The sequence below is a fragment of the Gastrolobium bilobum genome, unplaced genomic scaffold (genome assembly GCF_033153095.1).
Source record: "Gastrolobium bilobum isolate Gb01-03AN ecotype WA unplaced genomic scaffold, APGP_CSIRO_Gbil_v1 utg6296, whole genome shotgun sequence".
Lineage (NCBI taxonomy): Eukaryota > Viridiplantae > Streptophyta > Magnoliopsida > Fabales > Fabaceae > Gastrolobium > Gastrolobium bilobum.
Window position 1 is genome coordinate 237,621 of NW_026897150.1, and position 21,080 is coordinate 258,700.

Sequence of the window (21,080 nt, forward strand, 5' to 3'; positions counted from 1 at the left end):
TTTGTAAGAATTTGTAAATAAAAAAGTTTGTAATATAACGTTTCCCTATAATTATAACATTAGCATTTTATTTTATTTTTTTAAATACTAACATTAGCATTTGTTAAACTGAAGCAGGCAAGCAGCAACTATTTTCTTTGTTCCAAGAAACATATAATACGGTAATGCAAAAGAAACATATAATACGACATTGTCCCTGCCACAATGGATGAGAGGAAAAGAGATATGGGCATGGAACAATGCGTTCCCTGGGCTATTTTAGCTCCAGTCGCCATGCTGAGGAAACTGGGCCAGTAATACAAATTTTTGTCAGTGTAAAGAGCCAGTGAGATTTACGTTGTTAGATTGGTATTGAACCAAACCCCTCTAGTTGGGCCGAAGCATTTCAGAACTCGATGTGAAGAGAGCTAAGCTTTATAGAATTATAATTATTATTTCTATGACACATTGCAACGTGTCAAAGTCAAAAAATATGCCATTGTGGTGCATGGATATGCACTGCCACTGCCACGGTGCCACCCAAGGCAACGTGCATCACAAACCTGTGATGACATGGTGAATCCACAAAAGCAGTCAAAGCCCATAAATAGGTGGATCCGAAAGTTCGCATCGTTTTACATTCCCTAACCATTGGTTAAAAACTTTTAATTAGGGCCTCTCACATTATTCAGCAGTTACTGACTTTAAAACTCCCCCTAACCATTATTTTTTACTCACTTGCAAGACCTATAAACGACCACCTCAACACTATAGTCTATACTATAGGTACATTCTTTACTACGGACCTCACGATTTTTCATTTTCACGTCTTATGCTTTGTCTCATTGCCTCTATATCTGTACTGTGCATCTCCGTATAATTCATTTGTCTGTGTTTGTGAAATGTGAGTTCAGATCTGAAGCACCATGGGCAGAATATTAATGCAGTATCTTGCAACGAAAACGGATCCCGTTTTGGCTAGTTTAATTGATTCTGATTTATATGAGCTCAAGCTTGCAACCAAGAAGCTCTTCAATGATGCAACTATGCTAGGAGGCATAGGTTTGGGTACATCTTTCCTTAAATGGGTCGCCTCCTTTGCTGCCATGTAAGCTCAAATTTCAATGTTGATTACCTATATATATTTGTTTGTTTCTAATACATATTTTATGATAAGAAAATGAATATACAAATTAACACATAAAAAAAGTTATTTTTTTTACTTCTTTTAACAGGATAATTGCATATATTTACACAATCTTAATTAGTTGATATACTTGAACATGATATTTAGTTTGTTAAAGATTAAGAATGTACTTTTTTTCCCCCCGGTAGACAAGAGGGCCTGGGAACCTAAGAATGTACTTGTTAACTTGATACTATTCCACACAAAAAGTCGTTATAGGACATCCAATTTGGGAGTCTTGTACATAAGAATTGAGATGATGATGAAAATGTTATACTAAAATTTTAATCCCAAACATCCCTTATTATTATATGGGAAAAATGTTTATCTTTTTAAATGACACAACTTATATCCTTTCACTCTCACAAAGAAATGAGATCCACACCTTTATTTTTTTTGTCAACTATCTCTCCTCTTTTATCTATTTCTTTCTCCCTCTTAAAATGACACAACTTTACATCTTTTAAAATGGCACACACTTTTCTCTTATTATATTGGGTAAAATCTCTTTCTCCTCTTTTATCTATTTCTTTCTCTCTCTTAAAATGACACAACTTTACATCTTTTAAAGTGACACACACTTTTCTCTTATTATATTGGGTAAAATCGGATTTCTCAAGTCAATAGAGATAAGTTATCTCCGGTGAGCCCAAAATGACGTCGTTTGGACGGAAACCAAGGTATTTTTGTAATTATAATATATTGCAGGATTATATTAGTCTTTATAATTATAATTTTTTAATCTCATAATCCCAAAACGACGTCGTTTTTATCCACTGGAGATAACTTTATCTCCAGTAACTGGAGAAATACTTTTTCCTATTATGTATTATCATATTTGGTAATAACATGTAGTAAGAAAAATAAGTAGTAAGTATAACCTCTCCCTTTCATATTTGATCATTAGACAAAATGTCTTATTATAGCTTCGAATAGTGTCCTTTTTCCTTCACTTCTTATCTTTCTTCCATAAATTATTCCTCACAATACGGTTTAAAGAACATTGTGCATCTCTCACCATAGTGCATGTATCTGACCTCAAATTAGAATCGATTAATCCGATAACCATATACAACACATTGACAAGTTGCTCAGTGAGACCAGCTTAAGGAGTTAAATTTTAATTGAATTGACTTCGTTGGAAAATGTTGATTTCAGTTATTTACTGATACTGGATCGCACGAACTGGAGGACAAATATGCTGACTTCCTTATTAGTGCCTTACTTGTTCTTTAGTTTACCCGGGTCACTGTTCCAATTTTTCAGGTAATTAATGATTTATATATTTTGATAGCTTCCTCCTCTCTTCTCTTTTGCTTTTCCAATCCAATTTCCCCTCTTATTTACAATTCTTGTTTTGTATATTGATATTGATTGAAAATTCATTTCTGTCATTCAGAGGAGAAGTTGGAAAATGGGTTGCTTTCATAGCAGTCGTGCTAAGGCTTTTCCTCCCTAAACATTTTCCCGGTATGTTTCAAGTAGCAATGCATAACAATACTTAAAGAATGCACAGCATATATATATATATATATATATATATATATATATATATATATATATATATATATATATATATTTGTTAAAATGAGACAACACAGCATATATATAAAACATGACAACTTAATGCTAACATGAAATTGGAACTTGTGTTACAAATTATAATGGGTGTGTGTGTGGCTATTTGTCGGGTTCTTAGTTTGAAACTTAATTGTTGTAAATTGGTTGGAAATCTGTGCAGATTGGCTAGAAATACCTGGATCAATGATCCTTATTTTGGTGGTGGCCCCTGACTTTTTTGCTCTTAAGTTGAGGGAAAATTGGGTTGGAATAGCGATTGATCTTTTCATTGGGTGTTACCTATTGCAAGAACATATCAGGGCTTCTGGTGGATTCAGAAATTCTTTCACACAGAGACATGGAATATCAAATACTCTTGGCATCATCTTCCTCATAGTCTATCCTGTTTGGGCATTGGTTATCCATCATTAAGTATAAAGCATTATAGTATATAGTAACTGGCGATGATGTGCATTCTGTTAGGAAAATAAATTTATACACGATGGAGTCTGATATATGCTTACAATGGTGGTGCTGAAGAACTCCAATGTTTTTAAGACCAATGTATTTGCCTCCACCAATGCAGAGTTTATAGTGAATAGTCCCAAAATTATACTACCCAACATAGTTGTACTTTTCAATACTGAAAATTTCACATCATAGAGTAGGGAGAACAAAATCTTGTCCTCTCATTCAAAATTTAACCTACCCAATTCGGCGACTAACATAGTTGTTCTTTCCGTTAAGCCTTGCCTGATTCATTGACATTTTGTATTCATGAATTTGAAATTTTCTTTTTTTTTGAATATTCATATATGATGATATTTCATGCTTTTATTGAACCAAATGATATAAAAAATTAAGGGTTTGGTGTTTGTCCTTTTTAAAGTATATGAAGTTATTAAGTAAGAGAAAGACACAAATAATAGAAATGAAGAGAAAGTGAACAATTTTTTTAATTTAAATTTTAAATAAAAAAATACAAGGTTATATTTTTTTTCTTTTTTAAAATGATATAACTATCATATCTTTAAAAAAAATATTTTTTCCATAAATTAATGAAGCAACAAAGAAAAAAAATGTTTCTTAAGCCCAGTGACTTCTTGATTGAAAATTCGAAGGCCCATACAAACCACACGGCCGAATTAATGTTGGACGAGGCCCATTAAACCCTAATAACTGTGACAAACCCTAAATCCTTCCGCACAGACTTCGGTCGCCTATAAAATCGAAACGGGGGAGTCTTGATTTCATCACTGGGCGCACGAAGCGTGGCCACCGTTTTAGATCTGTATAATTTCTTCAACTCTTTTATCTTATTTTTTGGTTTTGGTTTTGGTTATTGTGTTTTTAAATGAATCGATTTTGTTTAACGCAAACGAAGGTGTGGTTTTCTCGGTGATGATCAACATTGATGACGAGTCCGATCTAATTTCCATTCTATACAATTCTGACGACAAAACGAGGCATTTGTCTGAGAGGATTCCACTCTTCGCTTCTATTCCGTTTTTTTTTTCTTCCAATTTTTGTTTTCTACTCTTTTTTTTTAATAAATTTTTCGTAGTGTTATTACTTGGCATGGTGATGACAGTTTTATTGTCATATGATTATTCATGTGATTAAAGACAACCTCCTACTCATTCTGAATGCCATATTTGTTTTTGTTTTTGATTCAACGTTAATTTTGGTTATATTTGTTACTTATAGATGGAAGAGAGTGGCGTGACTGTTATAGGTGGCAAAATGGGCGCCTTTCCCCATCTGCCATCAATTTGCAAAAAAATAAGTCTGTGTCGTCCCATTTCGCTTTTGAAGGTGGGCTAAAAATCTCAGCTTCTCCTATCTCGTTTGACGGGTTAGCCCCTATTTTACATTAATTTACTTTGGCCTGCCTAGCTTGCCATTAATTTGTCAAAAAAATTGAGGTTCCTGTCATCAATCTGCCCAAAAAAAAATAAGTCCGCTTTGTTCTGCTCGTCTGCGGAGCCGAGCCTATTTTGCCTCCAGTGACTGATGATATTGATTATGTATTTTGTTAGCTGTGTGTGGCTGATGTGCTTCATGTGAGAAGTGAGAGAAATAGAAAACATGGCATCATATATTTTTATGTATGTTTTGTGTGAAACAATAAACCTTTTTATTCAAGCACTTTTTTGAGTCACTGACATTATTTTTCTACTAGTCTCACTCCTTAACTGTATTTAAAAATGTAAGAAGAAAATGTCCTCCGATTTTGATTTTTTGGGGCATAACAAGAGATCCTTCAAGTTTTGATGATGTCCTTATAAAATTCTTGGATTTTTTTTTTTTTTTTGTCTCGCGGATGGCACACAAATGAAGGGAATTTACTCCTTACTGTGTTTAGTAAAATGGTTCTCATTCGTACCTCCTCGATTTTTATTTTTATTTTGAATTATGATTTTAAACTTTTTTAAATAGTAAAATACAATTTAAATAAGCTAAACACAAATGCCGTTAATTTGATGGGGAAAACACATCTCCCTTATGAGAAGTGTCCTCGATGCAGGAGAGACGTGGGGCTGTGGGCCCCATTTGTTTCAAAATGTGAGATATAGAGTGTGTTTTGAATGTCTTTTTGTTTTTAAAAATTGTTTTAAAAATGAAATTTGAAAACTGATTTTGAGAGTAAAAAAATAATAAAATTTGTTTGAATATAGTTAGTTTAAAAGTTATAAAAAAGATGTAATTATTTACAAAAATATCATTAGTGAATTTTTAGATTTACAAAAAATGCTACTGTAAAATAATTTAAAATAAAATAAAAATCTATTAATTACAAAAATGCTATTAATGAATCTCTTTATTGACCAAATTGTCACCACACAAAACTAAAAATCACAGAACAACTTTGGAAAACATGTAAAACTTGTTTTGCTTTTTTGATTTCCAAAACTAAAAAGCAGACACAGTTTTTTAAACAGGATGCATCAAAACAGGTTTTCAAATAAGATTTTTTGTTTTATTATTTTTAAAAACTAAAAACTGTTTTTGAAAACACAAATCAATTAGGCCCACTCTGATTGATTTGAGTTTTCAAAAACAGTTTTAAAATTTTAAAACAATAAAACAAAAATCTTGTTTGAAATGACTTTTTCATGTTTTTTGTTTTGAAAACCATGTCTCTTTTTTTGTTTTAGAAATCGAAAAACCAAACCAAGTATAGGATGTTTTTGAAAGTTGTTTTTTGGTGTTTTTTTGTACGGTGGCATTGTTGTAAATAAAGAATTTCATTAATGGCATTTTTGTAATTAAATAAATTTTTTATTTTATTTTAAATTATTTTGTGATGGCAATTTTGTAAATATGAGAATTCATTAATGGTATTTTTATAAATAACTACATCTTCTTTATAACTTTAAAACTAACCATATTCAAACAAGTTTTATAGTTTTTTTACTCTCAAAATCAGTTTTCAAACTCCATTCTCAAAACAGTTTTTAAAAACAAAAAACAAAAACACATTCAAACACACTCATAAATTCCTAATTTGATTTTAAGGTGAATTTTTTTTTTATTTGAAAATTATGATCATTGGGAATATAACGGGAAAGTTAGTTTTTTGAGAATATTAAGAAAAAATTATTTTGTATGTCAAAATATTATAAGAAATATTGATTAAATTTTCTAAGTGTATTTTTGGTTCATAATAAAATATTACTGAGAATATTAAATGAATTTATGAAAATAACCTCATAACACATTACTTTAAAAACACGATGAGTAACAAAAAAAAAAAAAATTACACAATTATGCAAGAACGAACTATTTACTTGACGACTTCTTCCAATATCGATCTTCAGCTTGCTTCTATTGGTGCTATAGGCAATAGTGAGTCTATTGCCAATGGAAATGAACTGTAGTCCTTGATATAAAGACTCTGTAAAAGCTACTGAATTGATTTCTTCTAGTTAGCCTTTGTATAGGAACTCAATTGGGAAGCTTTGGTATCTGCATTCGTTCCAAAGCAACTATGTATTTCACTGCAAATTCAGTTTTCCTCATGGCTCACGAGGGTATAAAAGTCTGAAAATTGTTTGACTGCTTTCTCATCACATGGGAAAAAAAAATACCATATCTTGAATGATATTTTAAAATAGGAATCAGTAGAGTAAAATCAAATCTTGGGAATAAAATTTTCCCTGACAAATTTTTACTTTTTCTTATATCAAATATGAGAAAATAATTTTTCCAACCCGAGCGTTTGGTAGAGGGAGAAAATATTTTTACCAGGAAAATATAATTATTAGGGATATGGGGGGAAATGAAGTTTGGTAGGAAAATTAAAAAAAAAGTTGTTTGGTTGGCCAAAATTTGATTGAAGGTAAAATATAGGTAAAATCACACTGTATGGTTAAATTACCACAACAACCCTTGACTAAAATAAAATGGGAAAATATGATTTTAGTTTGCTGTAGTTTTTCCAAACATCAGGGTCATTTTGGTCTCCTTGCTTGCAACTCTTTTTGGATTTTCCCATCTATCAGCAAATACCACCTTGTAGGTAGGGGTGTAAATAGGCTGGGTTAGGCTAGACTTTAGCTTAAATAGGTCAGGCCTGTATTAAAAATATTGGATCTGGCCTAGCCTGTTAGCCTGTGTAGGCCCCAAATTACAAGTCTGACTGGTCTATATTAAAAAATAAAAGTCTTGACTTAGGCCTGTTTAGCCTGTTTAAGCTTATTAAACATTCAACAATTAAAAAAATAACTAAAATAATATTACTTTATTATTCAAAATTACTAAAATAATAAATTTATTTATTTTTTAAAATAAATAATATCATATAGGCCGACCTGTAGGCTTATAGGCTCGAAATGTACAAAAAAGATTATGGCCTGTTTTCTAAATAATTTTTTTTAAAAGCCTAGGCTTATTCTATTTTACTATTTGTAATAGGCCAAGACTGATCTAATATAGACTAGGCCGTACGCCCTTGTAGGTCGGCTTAGCCCATTTACACCCCTACTTGTATGTGATATTATTCAACAGTATTTTTTACACACAAAAAGCAAATACTAGGCAAACTGATATTAAATTTCTAAATAATACCATGTAACAAACGCACCGTTTAAGTTTATCTACATTTGAATAAATTTCTACATGCATAAAATATTAAAAATGATTTTAACGTCAAACTGATATAATTACAATCTATTTTCTCGTACAGTCTCTCATTTGCTTCTTTCCAGTTCCACCTTTATTTTGTTTAATTCGCATAAATTGTCTTAATTAATCTTGCTATGTGACTGATGCTCAATATTTTATTTTTTTTGGACAATAATGCTCAATACTGATTCATGCTTTACTTAACAAAACTCTGCACTTTGCAAGAAAAGGTTTTTGAATGGCCTATGTCTGAACTTTGTTATTTATTTATTATCAAGTTGCCGGAAATAAACTCTGCACTTTATTTATATATATATATATATATAGAAAAATATTTTTCCGGTAACTTGAGATAAATTTATCTCCGGTCACCTCAAAACTACGTTGTTTTGTTTATTTATTTTTTTATATTAAATGATTCATCTTTGGATGGTTATGATTCATTTTTTCTTTTTCTTCCTTCATTATCATTGATCCATCTTTATACGGTTATGATTTATTAGCCAGAGATAAAATTATCTCCGGCAGCTTAAACGATAAGCTATATATATATATATATATATATATATATATATATATATATATATATATATATATTTGTTAGTATTTTCATGCTGCATAGTTGTTAGACCAGTTCAAATATAACTTTTTCAAATACAATTTTTTAAAAATAGTTGTTAGACCTCAGAAATAAGTTCCTTAGCACTTATCAATACTTGTTGGTATAATTGCTTTTATTCATGGAGTCTCAATCTATACCATGATTTATTATTTTTGTTTCCAAAAAATTCTATAAAGAACACAAAGTACATATTAAACTGTTAGCACCTTTCCGGCTGGAAACAGTTGAAGAACAGCCAGTTACCATCCAACGGTTCTTGACTTCCCACCAAACAAGCGATGTAATAAAAAAGGTATGACAAAATCAATATAACAAGGCAATTAATAAATATGAGAAAGTAGACGAAAACAAAAATGTGGGTTAAGATGTGTTCAAACTTGCAATTCATCCTACAAAATCATCATAAAGCAAGCCAGCCAACCTAGCTCATATAGTGAATAACATTTTCTTTTTTTCTTTTTTTCTTTTTTTTTTGGTAATCAAATAACATTTTCTTCTTTAATTGACTAATACCATTGAATGAAAAGTAATAAATGCTAGTTTTTGATTCCTTAGCCTATGTCATAAAATTACTAGTTAACAAAGTTATTTGATCCCTGAGGATCATAGGCTAGTGTTTACGAAGGAGATTTGTAGTTCCACAAGGAAATCAATTATTTTATCACTAAGGTTAGTTACCTTGACTAAGCAAAATAAATTGAAAAATTGAATATAAAATTAATTAAAAATTGATCAAATCCAAACCAAACTTAAATTATAGAGTAAATATATTTTTTGGTCCTCAGCAAATTTCACGATGTCCGTTTTAGTCCCTAGCAAATAAAAAGGCCCATCGTGATCTCTAAGAAATTCAAAATGGATTCATTTAGTTAAAATTGTGGTCCCTCACAAATTCAAAAAAGATCCATATTAAACCTCAAAAGGACTAAAATGAGTCTATTTTAAATTTCTTAGGGACCACGATAGGCATGTTTATTTGCTAGGGACTAAAGCGGGCATCGTGAAATTTGTTGAGGACCAAAAAGGGTATTTACTCTAAATTATATAATAATAATAATAATGTACCTTATAAATTTTTATATTATTGATACTTATTTAAAAACTTCTTATTATACCTCTAATCGAATTCTGTTCTCTCTTAAATTTGGACATATATTATAAAATTGAAAATTAATCTAAAATTTAAATTTGTACTTTAATAAATTTGTTTGATCTTGTATTTAGTGTATTTTAATGAAATTGAATTTTTATATTTTGATGAATTTATATATTAAAGAATTATAATTTAAAACTATAAAATTAATCCAATTTAAACTAAAATACTAAATTAAATTCTGAACAAAATTTATAAGATAATATTGTAACAAAATTGATTTTAATTAGACTTGCCAAATTTTTCTAATTTACTTATTACATCTTGAGTATCATTATTTTCTAATATATTTTGTGCTTCTATAGGATTAAAAAATTCATTAAAATCTTCTATATCTATCACTGCACAATTATCTTCTATATCAAAATAATCTATATTTGAGAATTCTTCAATTTTTTCAATAGATTGATTATTTTTACATTGCCCTTTAATTGGGCAATTGCATTTTTTTTGATTTCTTTTGTTTATCTAGAGAGATATTCCATTCTGTCTTATTTAGCTTTGTAATTTTCTTTTCATATTTGTTCTTTTTCTTTTTAGGATCTAAGATTAATACTTCTTTTCTCTGTGTTTGCACTGGGCTTAATATAGATTTTTTTAAATATTTTTCTAGATTATTTTTAGTGAGTAACATTTCTCCAGAATCTTTTGATAAAAATTGTAATCCTATAACTAAGCTTAATCCTATATTCAAAGGTCTAGCAACTACATTTGTAAATGAATAAGGTTATGAATATTCTCCATGTTGTGTTAAAAAGCTTATTTTTGAAGACGTAGTTGATATTTATGTTCAGATTTATTATTATTCATATCTATTGATATTATAATATGATATGTCTCTTCATAATCTTCTCGTTCTAATATTTTTTGGTCTATAATATTTCTAGTGCATCCTGTATCTATCTTTGCTCTTATATACAATATTTTCCCATTTTGTAATTCTAATTTGCAGTCTACTTCTATTTGTGTTAAGGATTCTTTAGTATTACATATGAATTTGATACGTTCTATCATATTTAGTTCACAGAGTATTTTACTTTGTTCCCTTTTTCTTCTATCTGTTCTATACATAACATCTGAGGTTGAGAATCTTGATAAACATATATTTATAATTCTCTTAACCTTTCATCTTGTTTTGTTATTAATTCTTTTATGTCATTTATTTCGCTATACAATATACTAATATGATCTTGTAATACCTTTACTTCTGTCTACATAATATATATTTACTTTGAATATTTTTCTTGTATATTCATAACTTGTTTTCCTTTATTATCTTTTTGGAAAATACATTTATTACATCTTTCTTCATAATAATTATTACATTGGTATCGATTTTCTATGTCAGGATACATTTTACATATAGAACATGGTTTGTATAGATTTCCTCTTCTATATTCTTAGTCATGTTCAGTGGCGAAGCCACATAGTGTGTGGGTGGGGCCAAGCTTTAGCCCTAACTTGTATTTGAAAATTAGCCACATCTTTAACGTGGTTAAATAACCATGGCTAAGTTTCTAAATAATATTTAGTATTAAGCCCCATCTAAATTTTTGTTAGCCCTAGCTTAACAAATTGGCTAGCTCCACCACTCGTCATGTTCTTTACATTCTATGAACCTATTCATATAGTTTACTATTCTTTCTATAAATTGATCATGATTAGAAGATTCGTTATTTATTTCTATGTCATTTGAGTATATACTATATATATGCTTTCTGTATCACTTACATGTTCGTCTATACAAAATTCAATTAGTTATTTATATTCAACTAATAACAATTATATTAACTTTTAAAAATAATTTTTTTAAAAAAAAAATTATATTAACTAATCACTATCAAAAATATATTAAAAATAAATTTAAAAATAAAAATTATATTAAATTTTAAAAGTAACAATATTAATATTAAAATTTTAAAATTTATATGATTTTAACCATTTGGAGGCGATTACACGTTATTTGGAGGCAGTTAATATAACCGCCTTAGATTGTCTTTTGGAGGCGGTTAAAATAACCGCCTCAGATTATATCAGAATATGTTTTGAAGACGGTTATTTGTCATATAGAGGTGGTTATTCCAGCGGTTTCTAAAAATTGCCGCATTTTGCTTCGCGACGGTGATAAACGAGGCGGTTTATAAACCGCCGAACCAAACCTTTAGAGGTGGTTTGAACCGCCTCTAAATGCAAATATAACCGCCTCTAAATACCAGTTTTTTTGTAGTGTCTACTTTTCATATTTTTCCTATATGGACATTTTATAGAAAAATGACCTTCTTGTCCACATGTAAACCATTTTAATTTATTTCTACAACTTCTTTCTGGATGATATCTTCTAACATGTTTTTCTTTGTTTAAATAAGGTTTTTTGGCTTTTGTTTTTTCTTTTTATAATTTCTTTTGGGTATGTTCTTTCTATATTTTTTTTCTTTATCTCCATATCTTTGTGGGACAAATATTTTATTACAAAAACTATAGTCTTCTTTTAATTGCTTTGCTATTTGTATTTCTAAACATTTTTCTTTCAAACAAGACATTATAAAACTGCACTTAATGGTTACATTATCAAAATGTGGAAGATTATGATACATAATATTATCTTGTATTCTTTGTTGCCATCTTTTTTTTATAGATTTCTTCTTCCAAGGGTCCTGGTAATTTTCTAAAAAGTTTTTCTCCTATTTCTTTGTTAAATACATTACCTGATATGGAAGCATTACATGTAAAGTCCTCTAAAAACTGTTCTATATAGTGCCAATTTTTTATAGTCATTTGTTCTAGGGTTTTTACTGCTTCATATTGTGTTTTGACACTTCTTGAATTAGGGTCTTATCCTATACATAACACATGTATTTTATTTACAAAATTAAAAGGATTTGTTCCCAATGATAACATATGTTGCATTTCTTGGAGATATTCTTCTTTAAACCTTTCCCACATGGCTTTTATAGATTCTCCTAAAAATGTTTCTAAATATCTAAACATTTCTTCTGAATTATGATAAAAACCTTTTCCTATATACTAATTTACAACAATATTCCAAATTAGATTACAAAAAGTCTTGCGGGTAACGCATGCACGGAACAATATAATATCCAATTTTTCACCTCAATTTAAAATGCGTGGTGTGTATTCTCGGATCCATGTTCCTCCTAATTATTAAATGGTAGAGTTTGTTGCCGAGTCCCAGTCACCAAATTTCATAGTGAAAGTATCTTTGTCTCAATTGAGAAGCTTCCAACGTGGCAACCAAGAAAACCATTGGCATTAGCTTCAACCATCCAATAAGATATCACCTTATCCTATCCGTTTATCTTACTCACACCATAGCCACCAAATAACTGCGCTCTCTCCATTCTCCACCATCACAAAAACACTTGCAAACTAGTTAATTTTGAGAACTCTCACACACCCAGAGAGAGAGAGAGAGAACAGTGGTGGAAACAGAAGCAATGGCAGCTTCACTACAAGCAGCAGCTACTCTCATGCAACCAACCAAGTTGGGCATGAATGGTAGGAGCAACACTTTGCAGCTTAAGTCTACTCAATCCATTTCTAAGGCTTTTGGCTTGGAACCCTCTGGAGCTAAGGTCACATGTTCCCTTCAGGCTGATCTTAAGGACTTTGCTCACAAGTGTGTTGATGCCACCAAAATTGCAGGGTTTGCCCTTGCTACCTCTGCTCTAGTTGTCTCTGTATGTCGCCTTCCCTCTCTTCTATTTAGTCTTTTCTTCAAATTTAATGCATTCAAAGTTACCTGTTACATGAACTCCCGCAGAATTTATAGTCATTCATTTGATAAAAAAAAATGGGGTATCTTTTGTTTAATGATAAAGTTCAAGTTTAAATGCAAGATTATGCCTTAGAGTATATCCCTTCACCTTCGTTATCGAATTTTGAATTCTTGTTTCTTTTCTCTTTTGTTATTGTTGGATTCATTTTGGTGAATGATGTGCTTGTTTGTAAGTAGTAACAGTCAATTTGATCAGGGAGGTCAATGAAACATGTTGCAATGGAATAATCAAATGATCTTAGACATCAGTAATATAATTTTGTTTGAAACATATTTAGCGTTCCATAGTCCCAACTTAAATGATGTTGAGGAATCTAAGTGTGAGTGGGTGAAGCCCTTTAATAATGGACTAAGTGAGCATCATATAAGTGGAAGATCATATAAGTGGAAGGACCCTGCATCTATAATACCGGTTTTGGGTTTGATTGTGGTGTTCCGAGCCCACTTAATGTTGCTGCTCACTTGGCCCATGATTGGCGATCTCTCCCCGTCACAAGCTCTCCGTGCACAGCCCAACAAATGAAATACTAATTTATGCAAGGAAGTTGCTGTTAGTGTCAAACATTGGGCTCAACCTTGTAAATATCAACTTAGATTGCCAATTAATTTGTTAGAGTTGATAAGACGTGTTCACTAGTTTGCCTGCTTAGTTCATTATGATTCTGTTGAGACTCTATTGCCATTGTACATAACTGACTAAGATAAGAATCAATCTTGTTCAATTGTAAGAGAGATATAATATAAAACCATTGAACATCACTTAACTGTTTAAGCTTTTAGGTGAAATGGTTGCTTTACATCAATATCCAGGGAGCAAGGTTTTTTATTCCCTTAATCTGTTCTTGCCTTTATATGGGTTCATGGAGTTTTCACCCAACTAGTTTGGAATAAATGTGATATTAACGTTGATGTTAAACATTTAGGGAGCAAGTGCAGAAGGCGTCCCGAAGCGGCTAACTTATGATGAAATCCAGAGCAAGACATACATGGAAGTAAAGGGGACAGGAACAGCAAACCAGTGTCCAACCATTGATGGCGGAGTAGAGTCATTTTCCTTCAAGGCTGGTAAGTACAATGTAAAGAAGCTTTGCCTTGAGCCAACTTCGTTCACAGTGAAGGCAGAGGGTGTAACCAAGAACTCACCACTTGAATTTCAAAACACTAAGCTCATGACACGTTTGACCTACACCCTTGATGAGATTGAAGGACCCTTTGAAGTGTCTCCAGATGGCACTGTCAAATTTGAGGAGAAAGATGGCATTGATTATGCTGCAGTGACTGTTCAGCTTCCTGGTGGCGAGCGTGTGCCATTCCTTTTCACCATTAAACAATTGGTGGCATCAGGGAAGCCAGAGAGCTTTAGTGGGGAGTTTTTAGTGCCATCATACCGTGGAAGCTCTTTCTTGGACCCAAAGGGAAGGGGTGCTTCTACAGGTTATGACAATGCAGTGGCATTACCTGCTGGTGGTAGAGGAGATGAGGAAGAACTTGCTAAGGAGAACATCAAAAGTGCTTCATCATCCAAAGGGAAAATCACCTTGAGCGTGACCAAGACTAAGCCTGAGACTGGTGAGGTTATTGGTGTGTTTGAGAGCCTTCAGCCATCGGACACTGATTTGGGAGCAAAAGCTCCTAAGGATGTGAAGATCCAGGGCGTTTGGTATGCTCAGCTTGAGTCATAGACAGCTTCTTCTTCTTCTTCTTTTTTCTGCTTTATTTTGTGTTTTGTTGGTTCAGATTTTGTTGTAACTCCACAATAGTTGCTGCATTATCATTTGACCCTACTGTCCAAGAACTGAGAGTATTATCATGTTTGTATATTATATCGACTTCCAATTATAATGCTTAAAATGTCAAGGTTTAAATTGATGGTATGTGCGAGTTTTGGAGCCTGCTTTTTTACTTGTTGAAATTCCTTCGAGATGTTCTTCGCTGCCCTTAATATGCTAGTATCAAATATTTTATGTCCATTATATTATATTTTCAAGTTTAAACTAAATCATGCAATTAGATCGTCACAACTCACAAGCCCTAAACAATGAATGTTGTTCTCTTTTTTGTGCTTTTTATGTTATGTTTGGGCTTTCTTTTGTTTTGCGTTTCGGATGAAGGCCCCACAATATTGGTGAGACTCATGGTATGGACTCAGATGGTTTTGTCAAGTGGGCCTTCGGGGCCATGGAATTATGTAAAGAATTTAGGGGCCGTTTTGGTAGAAGGATAAATTGTAAATTTCGAGGAAACTCACATTGGGAATTTTAATTAGTCACATTTGGTACAAGGATTCTTAAAATTTTTCTGAAAAAATGAGATTCATGCGAATTAAAATTGTGAATAATAATCCCATAAAATAATACCACCTAGAGGGAGGTATTCTAAGATTCTCATCTGGTGGTAAGGGTGTTCATTAACCGATTCAAATCGTGGTGACCGAATTGAAAATTGAAAACCAAAAATAAAAAACAACCTCGTATATTTTAATTGGACTGGATCTGTTTTTGGTTTGGTTGGTGAAAACCAGTCTAATTCAAACCGATCCAATGTATTATGTAATAATAATTTCGAAAGATGGTAACTTGGAATCTTGTTGTTTTGTAGACTTGAAATCTTGGATGTTGTTGATAACAAATTATCTTGTTTTAGTTTTTTATTGTCTATTAATTTATTTTAACTCTTCATGAGTTTTAAGACTTGAATTTTATACTGGTTTGTAACTTTAAATGGATTTATTTTGATATAGCTAATGATTTGTACGATTAAAATTTTAGGCTTTTCGAAAAATTAAAAATCGATTCAATCCAAATCGAATAAAATTAGATTGGATTTAAAAAAAAATTCAAAACGAAGGGATTTGATCGGGTGATTTTTGCTTCAAAATCGATCCAATTCAGACCGCGAACACCCCTACCTGGTGGAAAATTTTTACATAATTTAGAAGACATAAATAACCCTACTTTAATTTTTTTCATGACTAAAATATCCTCTCTTGTTAAAACCCTAGCTTACTTTACTTCACAAAATTGTGGGTTCTTCTCTTTCCTTTCATAATGCCTTTTTACTGCGTTCCTTTCTGCTTCACGCTACTTCGTTCTAGTGACCACAATGCCGCGTTTTGACCTTTTTGTGGCATATCAGAAATTTTTTTCAAAAATTCATCAAATGTTAGTTTTGTAAAATTGATCCACATTCCCAAGAATCATTGACAATCAACTAAACATAGAATCAAAAAACTTGAGTCAACAATTCTAGGAATATTTTGCCCTACTAAACTGCTTTTTGATAACATTTTTGAAAAATTTACTTTCTTAGCATATTTCTCGAAATCGTGATTCACAAGGAACAAAAAAATTCTCCTATACCAAAATTCTCATTTAGTTCTCTTATTAGTAGGTCAATATTTCTTAGAGAACTAAGATTACATATTGGAAAAGTTAAGCTCATATTTTAGCAATAAAATTCATAATTGATGGTAATTCACAACCTAAGAAATGCACCAATATTACGTACTTTACACTCAACAAGTTGGTTGCTTTGCTTTCTTTCTTTCTAGGTAATAAATTTTCTTCGTCTTCCAGGACATCCTTCAGTTATTTGTCCTGTATTGCTAAATGAGACAAAGGAGCACTAGGTTAGGGGTTCAGTGTACTTGACTAAGAGTATTATCACAAGTAATCATTATTTAATAAAATTAAATTATGTGTGACCATCTCAATCGTTCATGAATAAATCAACTGTTAATTTATTTATTTTTTAACTGTCTATCCCATCACTTTATTTTTTTGTTAAATGAGATAGCCTATATTTCTTGCTAGCTGTGGAAGTTGCCTTTGAGGTGAGTTGGTCAAGAGACTCCTTTAGGGGGGGTTTGGTTGGGGATTTTGTAATAGATACCTAAGCAACTTCTATTGATATTTCAATTTGATCGTGTTTGGTATAACACTTAAAATAATTTAACTAGGGAAATCCATTGCCCATCTATCTTGATTTGTTTGTAAAATTTCATGAAAAATACTATTCCAAAAACCCAAATGAGAGGTGGTATTTTGAACTTTGATGGGGAAAGAAAAAGAGAGAGGTTGAAATGAAGACAAAATTGACCCTAGTGGAGTACATTTTCTCAATCTCTTTCTTATGTGGAGATTCAAAAAGTAGAATGGGTATTTTTGTAATTTTAATTTATTTTCCTATCAATATTTTAACTCAAACTAAACATAGATTTTATAATATTTATCAAATTTTTCCGGTAATTTTTTTTTCAACCAAACAACTATTTTTACATTTTCCTACCAAACTCATTTTTCAACAATTTCACTAGTATTCAAAAAATTTCTCCTCAACCAAACACCCCTTACGTTAAGGTCTTGGCCCCTTGGGTGGTTGCAGTTTTTTTTACGACAATTCTTATATAATCTTAATTTCTTAATTATACTTGTAAGTTATGACCTGTGTGTTTATTAATTTATTACAACAATAAAAAAAGAATTTTTCTATAAAAGGCTGAGCCAAAAAGCTAAAAACAAAACAAAGTAATAACAGGAAATATTCTAACTGAAAGAGCATTTTTTTTTTGAGACTGATGCTAATTATTTCTTTCACGCGAATCAGAATCTTCTGGTATCTTCATGAAGTTCGACTCTTTGAGCCGTCTATGAGACTAATCCAGAGTTCGGGTGCGAGTTCAAGGATTACGGTACTTATGCCCTTCTCCAGACGGTGTTGGTGAGATTCGAATCAAAGTCTTCTCCCACCACTCAATCTCCATGCTACCAACTGAGTCACCACACTTGGATAAAGAGCGTATTTCAAATTGGGAAGAAAAATGAGTATATTCCCTATATAACACTACTAATTAGAAAATTTTCAAATGATTCGTGGTGCCAATTACTGTAGTGCGTCCCCACCAATGATCAAAGTCAAGAAAATACAATCCTTATTCATCGTTTGTTTATTTTTTTATTCAAATCATTTTAATGCAATTATTATAGGAATCCAGCCAGGTACCGCGCCGACGAAATAACTGAACACATTGTACAAGAGAGAATGAGAGGATGAGAAGAGCCCTTCCCCACTTTATCATAAGAACTAATTCTCTTTAGTAATTCACACTCCCAATTGTCAAAACAAAAATAAAAATAAATAATTGAATTTATCATTAGCGTCTTTCATAGTCGTAGTCATACTAATAAATAATATTCATATTCTTTAGTCCTTGCTTTTTTTTTTCTCTCTATTTCTCTGCATATTTCCTTTTCTTTTCATTTTTTTTTTTCCATAACTACTCTTTGAAACTGATTGATGTTATGGGTATGTCTGGTATTGAATTACCATGACAAGGATTTGCAATTGCATGGTAGAATGGAGGAACTGCCAGGGGCGTTTGGCACCAGTGCCAGCTTTGCTCTTCGATTGGGGCAAACTGTTTTCTCCTCCGCTTCCCTTCTTTTCATGTGCTTGGACGTTGATTTCTATGGCTACACCGCTTTCTGGTAATTCTGAATTTTTTTATTATTATTATTGAATTTTCATGTGTTTATGTTGCTCTTCTTTAACCCGATTCTGGGTCTGTCTTACTGTGTCACTGATCCCCCAAAGTTGATAACTTTTTTCAATTTAATCTTGCCCCATCATCATTTTAAAATGCAATTTACTAGTAATTGGTTGTGTTTTGGTATAATTGAGTTTGAGAAATATTGCTGAAATCAAACTAATGAAGGGTTTCTATTAGTTTGTGGTGGGTATCAGAGAATGGTGTTGTGGGCAGGAGTTGAGGAAGAAAGTAAGTCATGATGGATAGCCTATTCAATTAATTGTTCAGGGCTTTCGCACATTTATTGGAATTGTGAGCCAATGTTAGTGTAGTGCAGATCCATTATTTTCAACTTTCTTGAGCCAATGCCCAGTTACTCATATTATAGGCAAAATAATGCAAATATACTGGCTTTGGCATTGAAATTGCTTTTGTGCCACTGTAAGGAGGATTATTGAAAACATTGAATAATATAAGATAGTGATTTTTGGTCAGAGCAAGTTTATGTATCAGTTATTGCTGATGAGAAATCACATTCAATTAGCCTATTAATCTATTGCCATGTTGCTGGCCAAACCGCTGGAGAAAAAACAATAAATTTTGGCTTTGTAGTAGAAATAATGAGAATGGATGATCTCAAGTTGTTTTTGTTGAATTGAAATCTTTGGTTAGTTTAATATAAAGTTGCCAGCACTGTTTTAGCATTCTTCACTTCAGTGTTCCTTTTTTCTAATTACATTAGCCATGTAATGCAATTTCACATGCAATGTGGAGGTGTTGGTATGATGACCAAGGTGCTGGCCTAAAAGCTCCAACTTTTCACTTTAACATGGTTTGGTTGTGATTAGAGGACATATTTCTTTGTGAATAGTTTGTTTATATAGCAATTATACAGTTTAAAACCTACAGTAGGTTAAAGATTTGGGTATATGCATATTTTTCCAGTTTCAAATGTTGCGTTAACAATGTCTTGGAGTTTATCCAGTCTAGGTTATCTACTATGCATATGCCTCACTTGAAGAATTTTACATTTTGTCTTTATTTATGCTATTCCACAGCTTTTTGGTAACAGTCATGGGTTTGGTAATTCCCTGGAGCATAACACTGTTGGTAGTAGATGCATACTCTGTCTTTATAAAATGTATACCGCATCAAGGAAGACTCATATTGATCATCTTTTTGGGAGACATGGTATGTGCAATTCATGGCTAAGTTCGTGTTTGGATATGATTATTTTCGAAAATAATCACTTTTTATTTTCAAAAGTTCTCTTAAGAAGCTATAAAAAAAAGTGATTATTTCTTTAAAATGAGCTAATCCTAATACACACTAAAATACTTCAAGGACTCTGTTTTTATACTTCACCAATGCACTAATGATATTAGAGTTTTTCTATACCCCAGGTTTTGTCATATCTCTCACTAGCTGCAGCATGTTCAACAGCCAGTGTCACAGATCTCCTGCTTGATGCTGATGGATCCTATTGCCCACCAAATTTATGTGGTAGATATCAATTATCTGCTGCTATGGCCTTCTTGTCTTGGTTTCTTTCATCAGCTTCCTGTCTGTTTAATTTTTGGCTTTTCTCTTCTCTGTAAAATATCTTGCTTTCTGTTGATATATATATACGAATGAAAAGGGTGCAAATGACGAAGTCATTTGTTCTTGGGCTGAAATTTTTTGTTTCCATGTGAATAAAACTATTATGACTAAACCAACAATGTATAATTACTTTTCTAATGCAAGAGAAATACGAAAACTCCATTTCTTGGTTCTCAAATGTTTCCTCGTTTTTCGATGTCTCACAATCATAAATAAGTATATTACTAAGAATTTATATTCCTGCAAGTTTTGGTTCATGAAGCAAAGTTGATGAGGGAAGAGACTTGGAATACTCGTAGAGATGGGAAAGGAAAAGAGAGATAAGCCTTGATTCAGGTTAAAGCAGCCTCCAGAACGAGGAATAGTGACCAAACTGTCCCTTTTTTGACAAAAATTTTACTAAATGACACGCGAACAGTACTTTTTACCGGACTGTTACGTGGCGTAATTCGCTATGACTGGTAGCGAATTACGTTCGCCAATGATTTCGTAACACGTGGCACACTTTCGCAGGAAAAAACTAACGTG

At 31.8% G+C, this 21,080-nt stretch overlaps 3 protein-coding genes and 2 non-coding genes across 5 annotated transcripts; all 5 read left to right on the top strand.

The window, feature by feature from the left end:
- Window positions 1-905: 905 nt before the first annotated feature.
- On the top strand, window positions 906-3,157 carry LOC133304541 (cold-regulated 413 plasma membrane protein 2). Its single transcript, XM_061504592.1, has 4 exons — window positions 906-1,087; window positions 2,324-2,431; window positions 2,565-2,635; window positions 2,907-3,157. Exons 1-4 carry the CDS (start codon window positions 906-908, stop codon window positions 3,155-3,157), a joined length of 612 nt encoding a protein of 203 aa, XP_061360576.1.
- A 961-nt stretch (window positions 3,158-4,118) lies between these two features.
- On the top strand, window positions 4,119-4,208 carry LOC133304546 (small nucleolar RNA SNOR75). Its single transcript, XR_009750613.1, has one exon. It is a non-coding gene; the product is annotated as a small nucleolar RNA SNOR75 (small nucleolar RNA).
- Window positions 4,209-4,298: 90 nt separating this feature from the next.
- On the top strand, window positions 4,299-4,371 carry LOC133304545 (small nucleolar RNA Z105). The gene has a single exon (XR_009750612.1). It is a non-coding gene; the product is annotated as a small nucleolar RNA Z105 (small nucleolar RNA).
- An 8,618-nt stretch (window positions 4,372-12,989) lies between these two features.
- LOC133304533 (oxygen-evolving enhancer protein 1, chloroplastic) lies at window positions 12,990-15,297 on the top strand. The gene is made up of 2 exons (XM_061504583.1): window positions 12,990-13,325; window positions 14,347-15,297. Exons 1-2 carry the CDS (start codon window positions 13,083-13,085, stop codon window positions 15,103-15,105), a joined length of 1,002 nt encoding a protein of 333 aa, XP_061360567.1. The 5' UTR covers window positions 12,990-13,082; the 3' UTR covers window positions 15,106-15,297.
- A 3,362-nt stretch (window positions 15,298-18,659) lies between these two features.
- Window positions 18,660-20,685, top strand: LOC133304540 (CASP-like protein ARALYDRAFT_485429). Its single transcript, XM_061504591.1, has 3 exons — window positions 18,660-18,909; window positions 20,009-20,141; window positions 20,354-20,685. The coding sequence occupies exons 1-3, from the start codon at window positions 18,719-18,721 to the stop codon at window positions 20,546-20,548; spliced, it is 519 nt and encodes a 172-aa protein (XP_061360575.1). The 5' UTR covers window positions 18,660-18,718; the 3' UTR covers window positions 20,549-20,685.
- The last annotated feature ends 395 nt before the right edge of the window (window positions 20,686-21,080 follow it).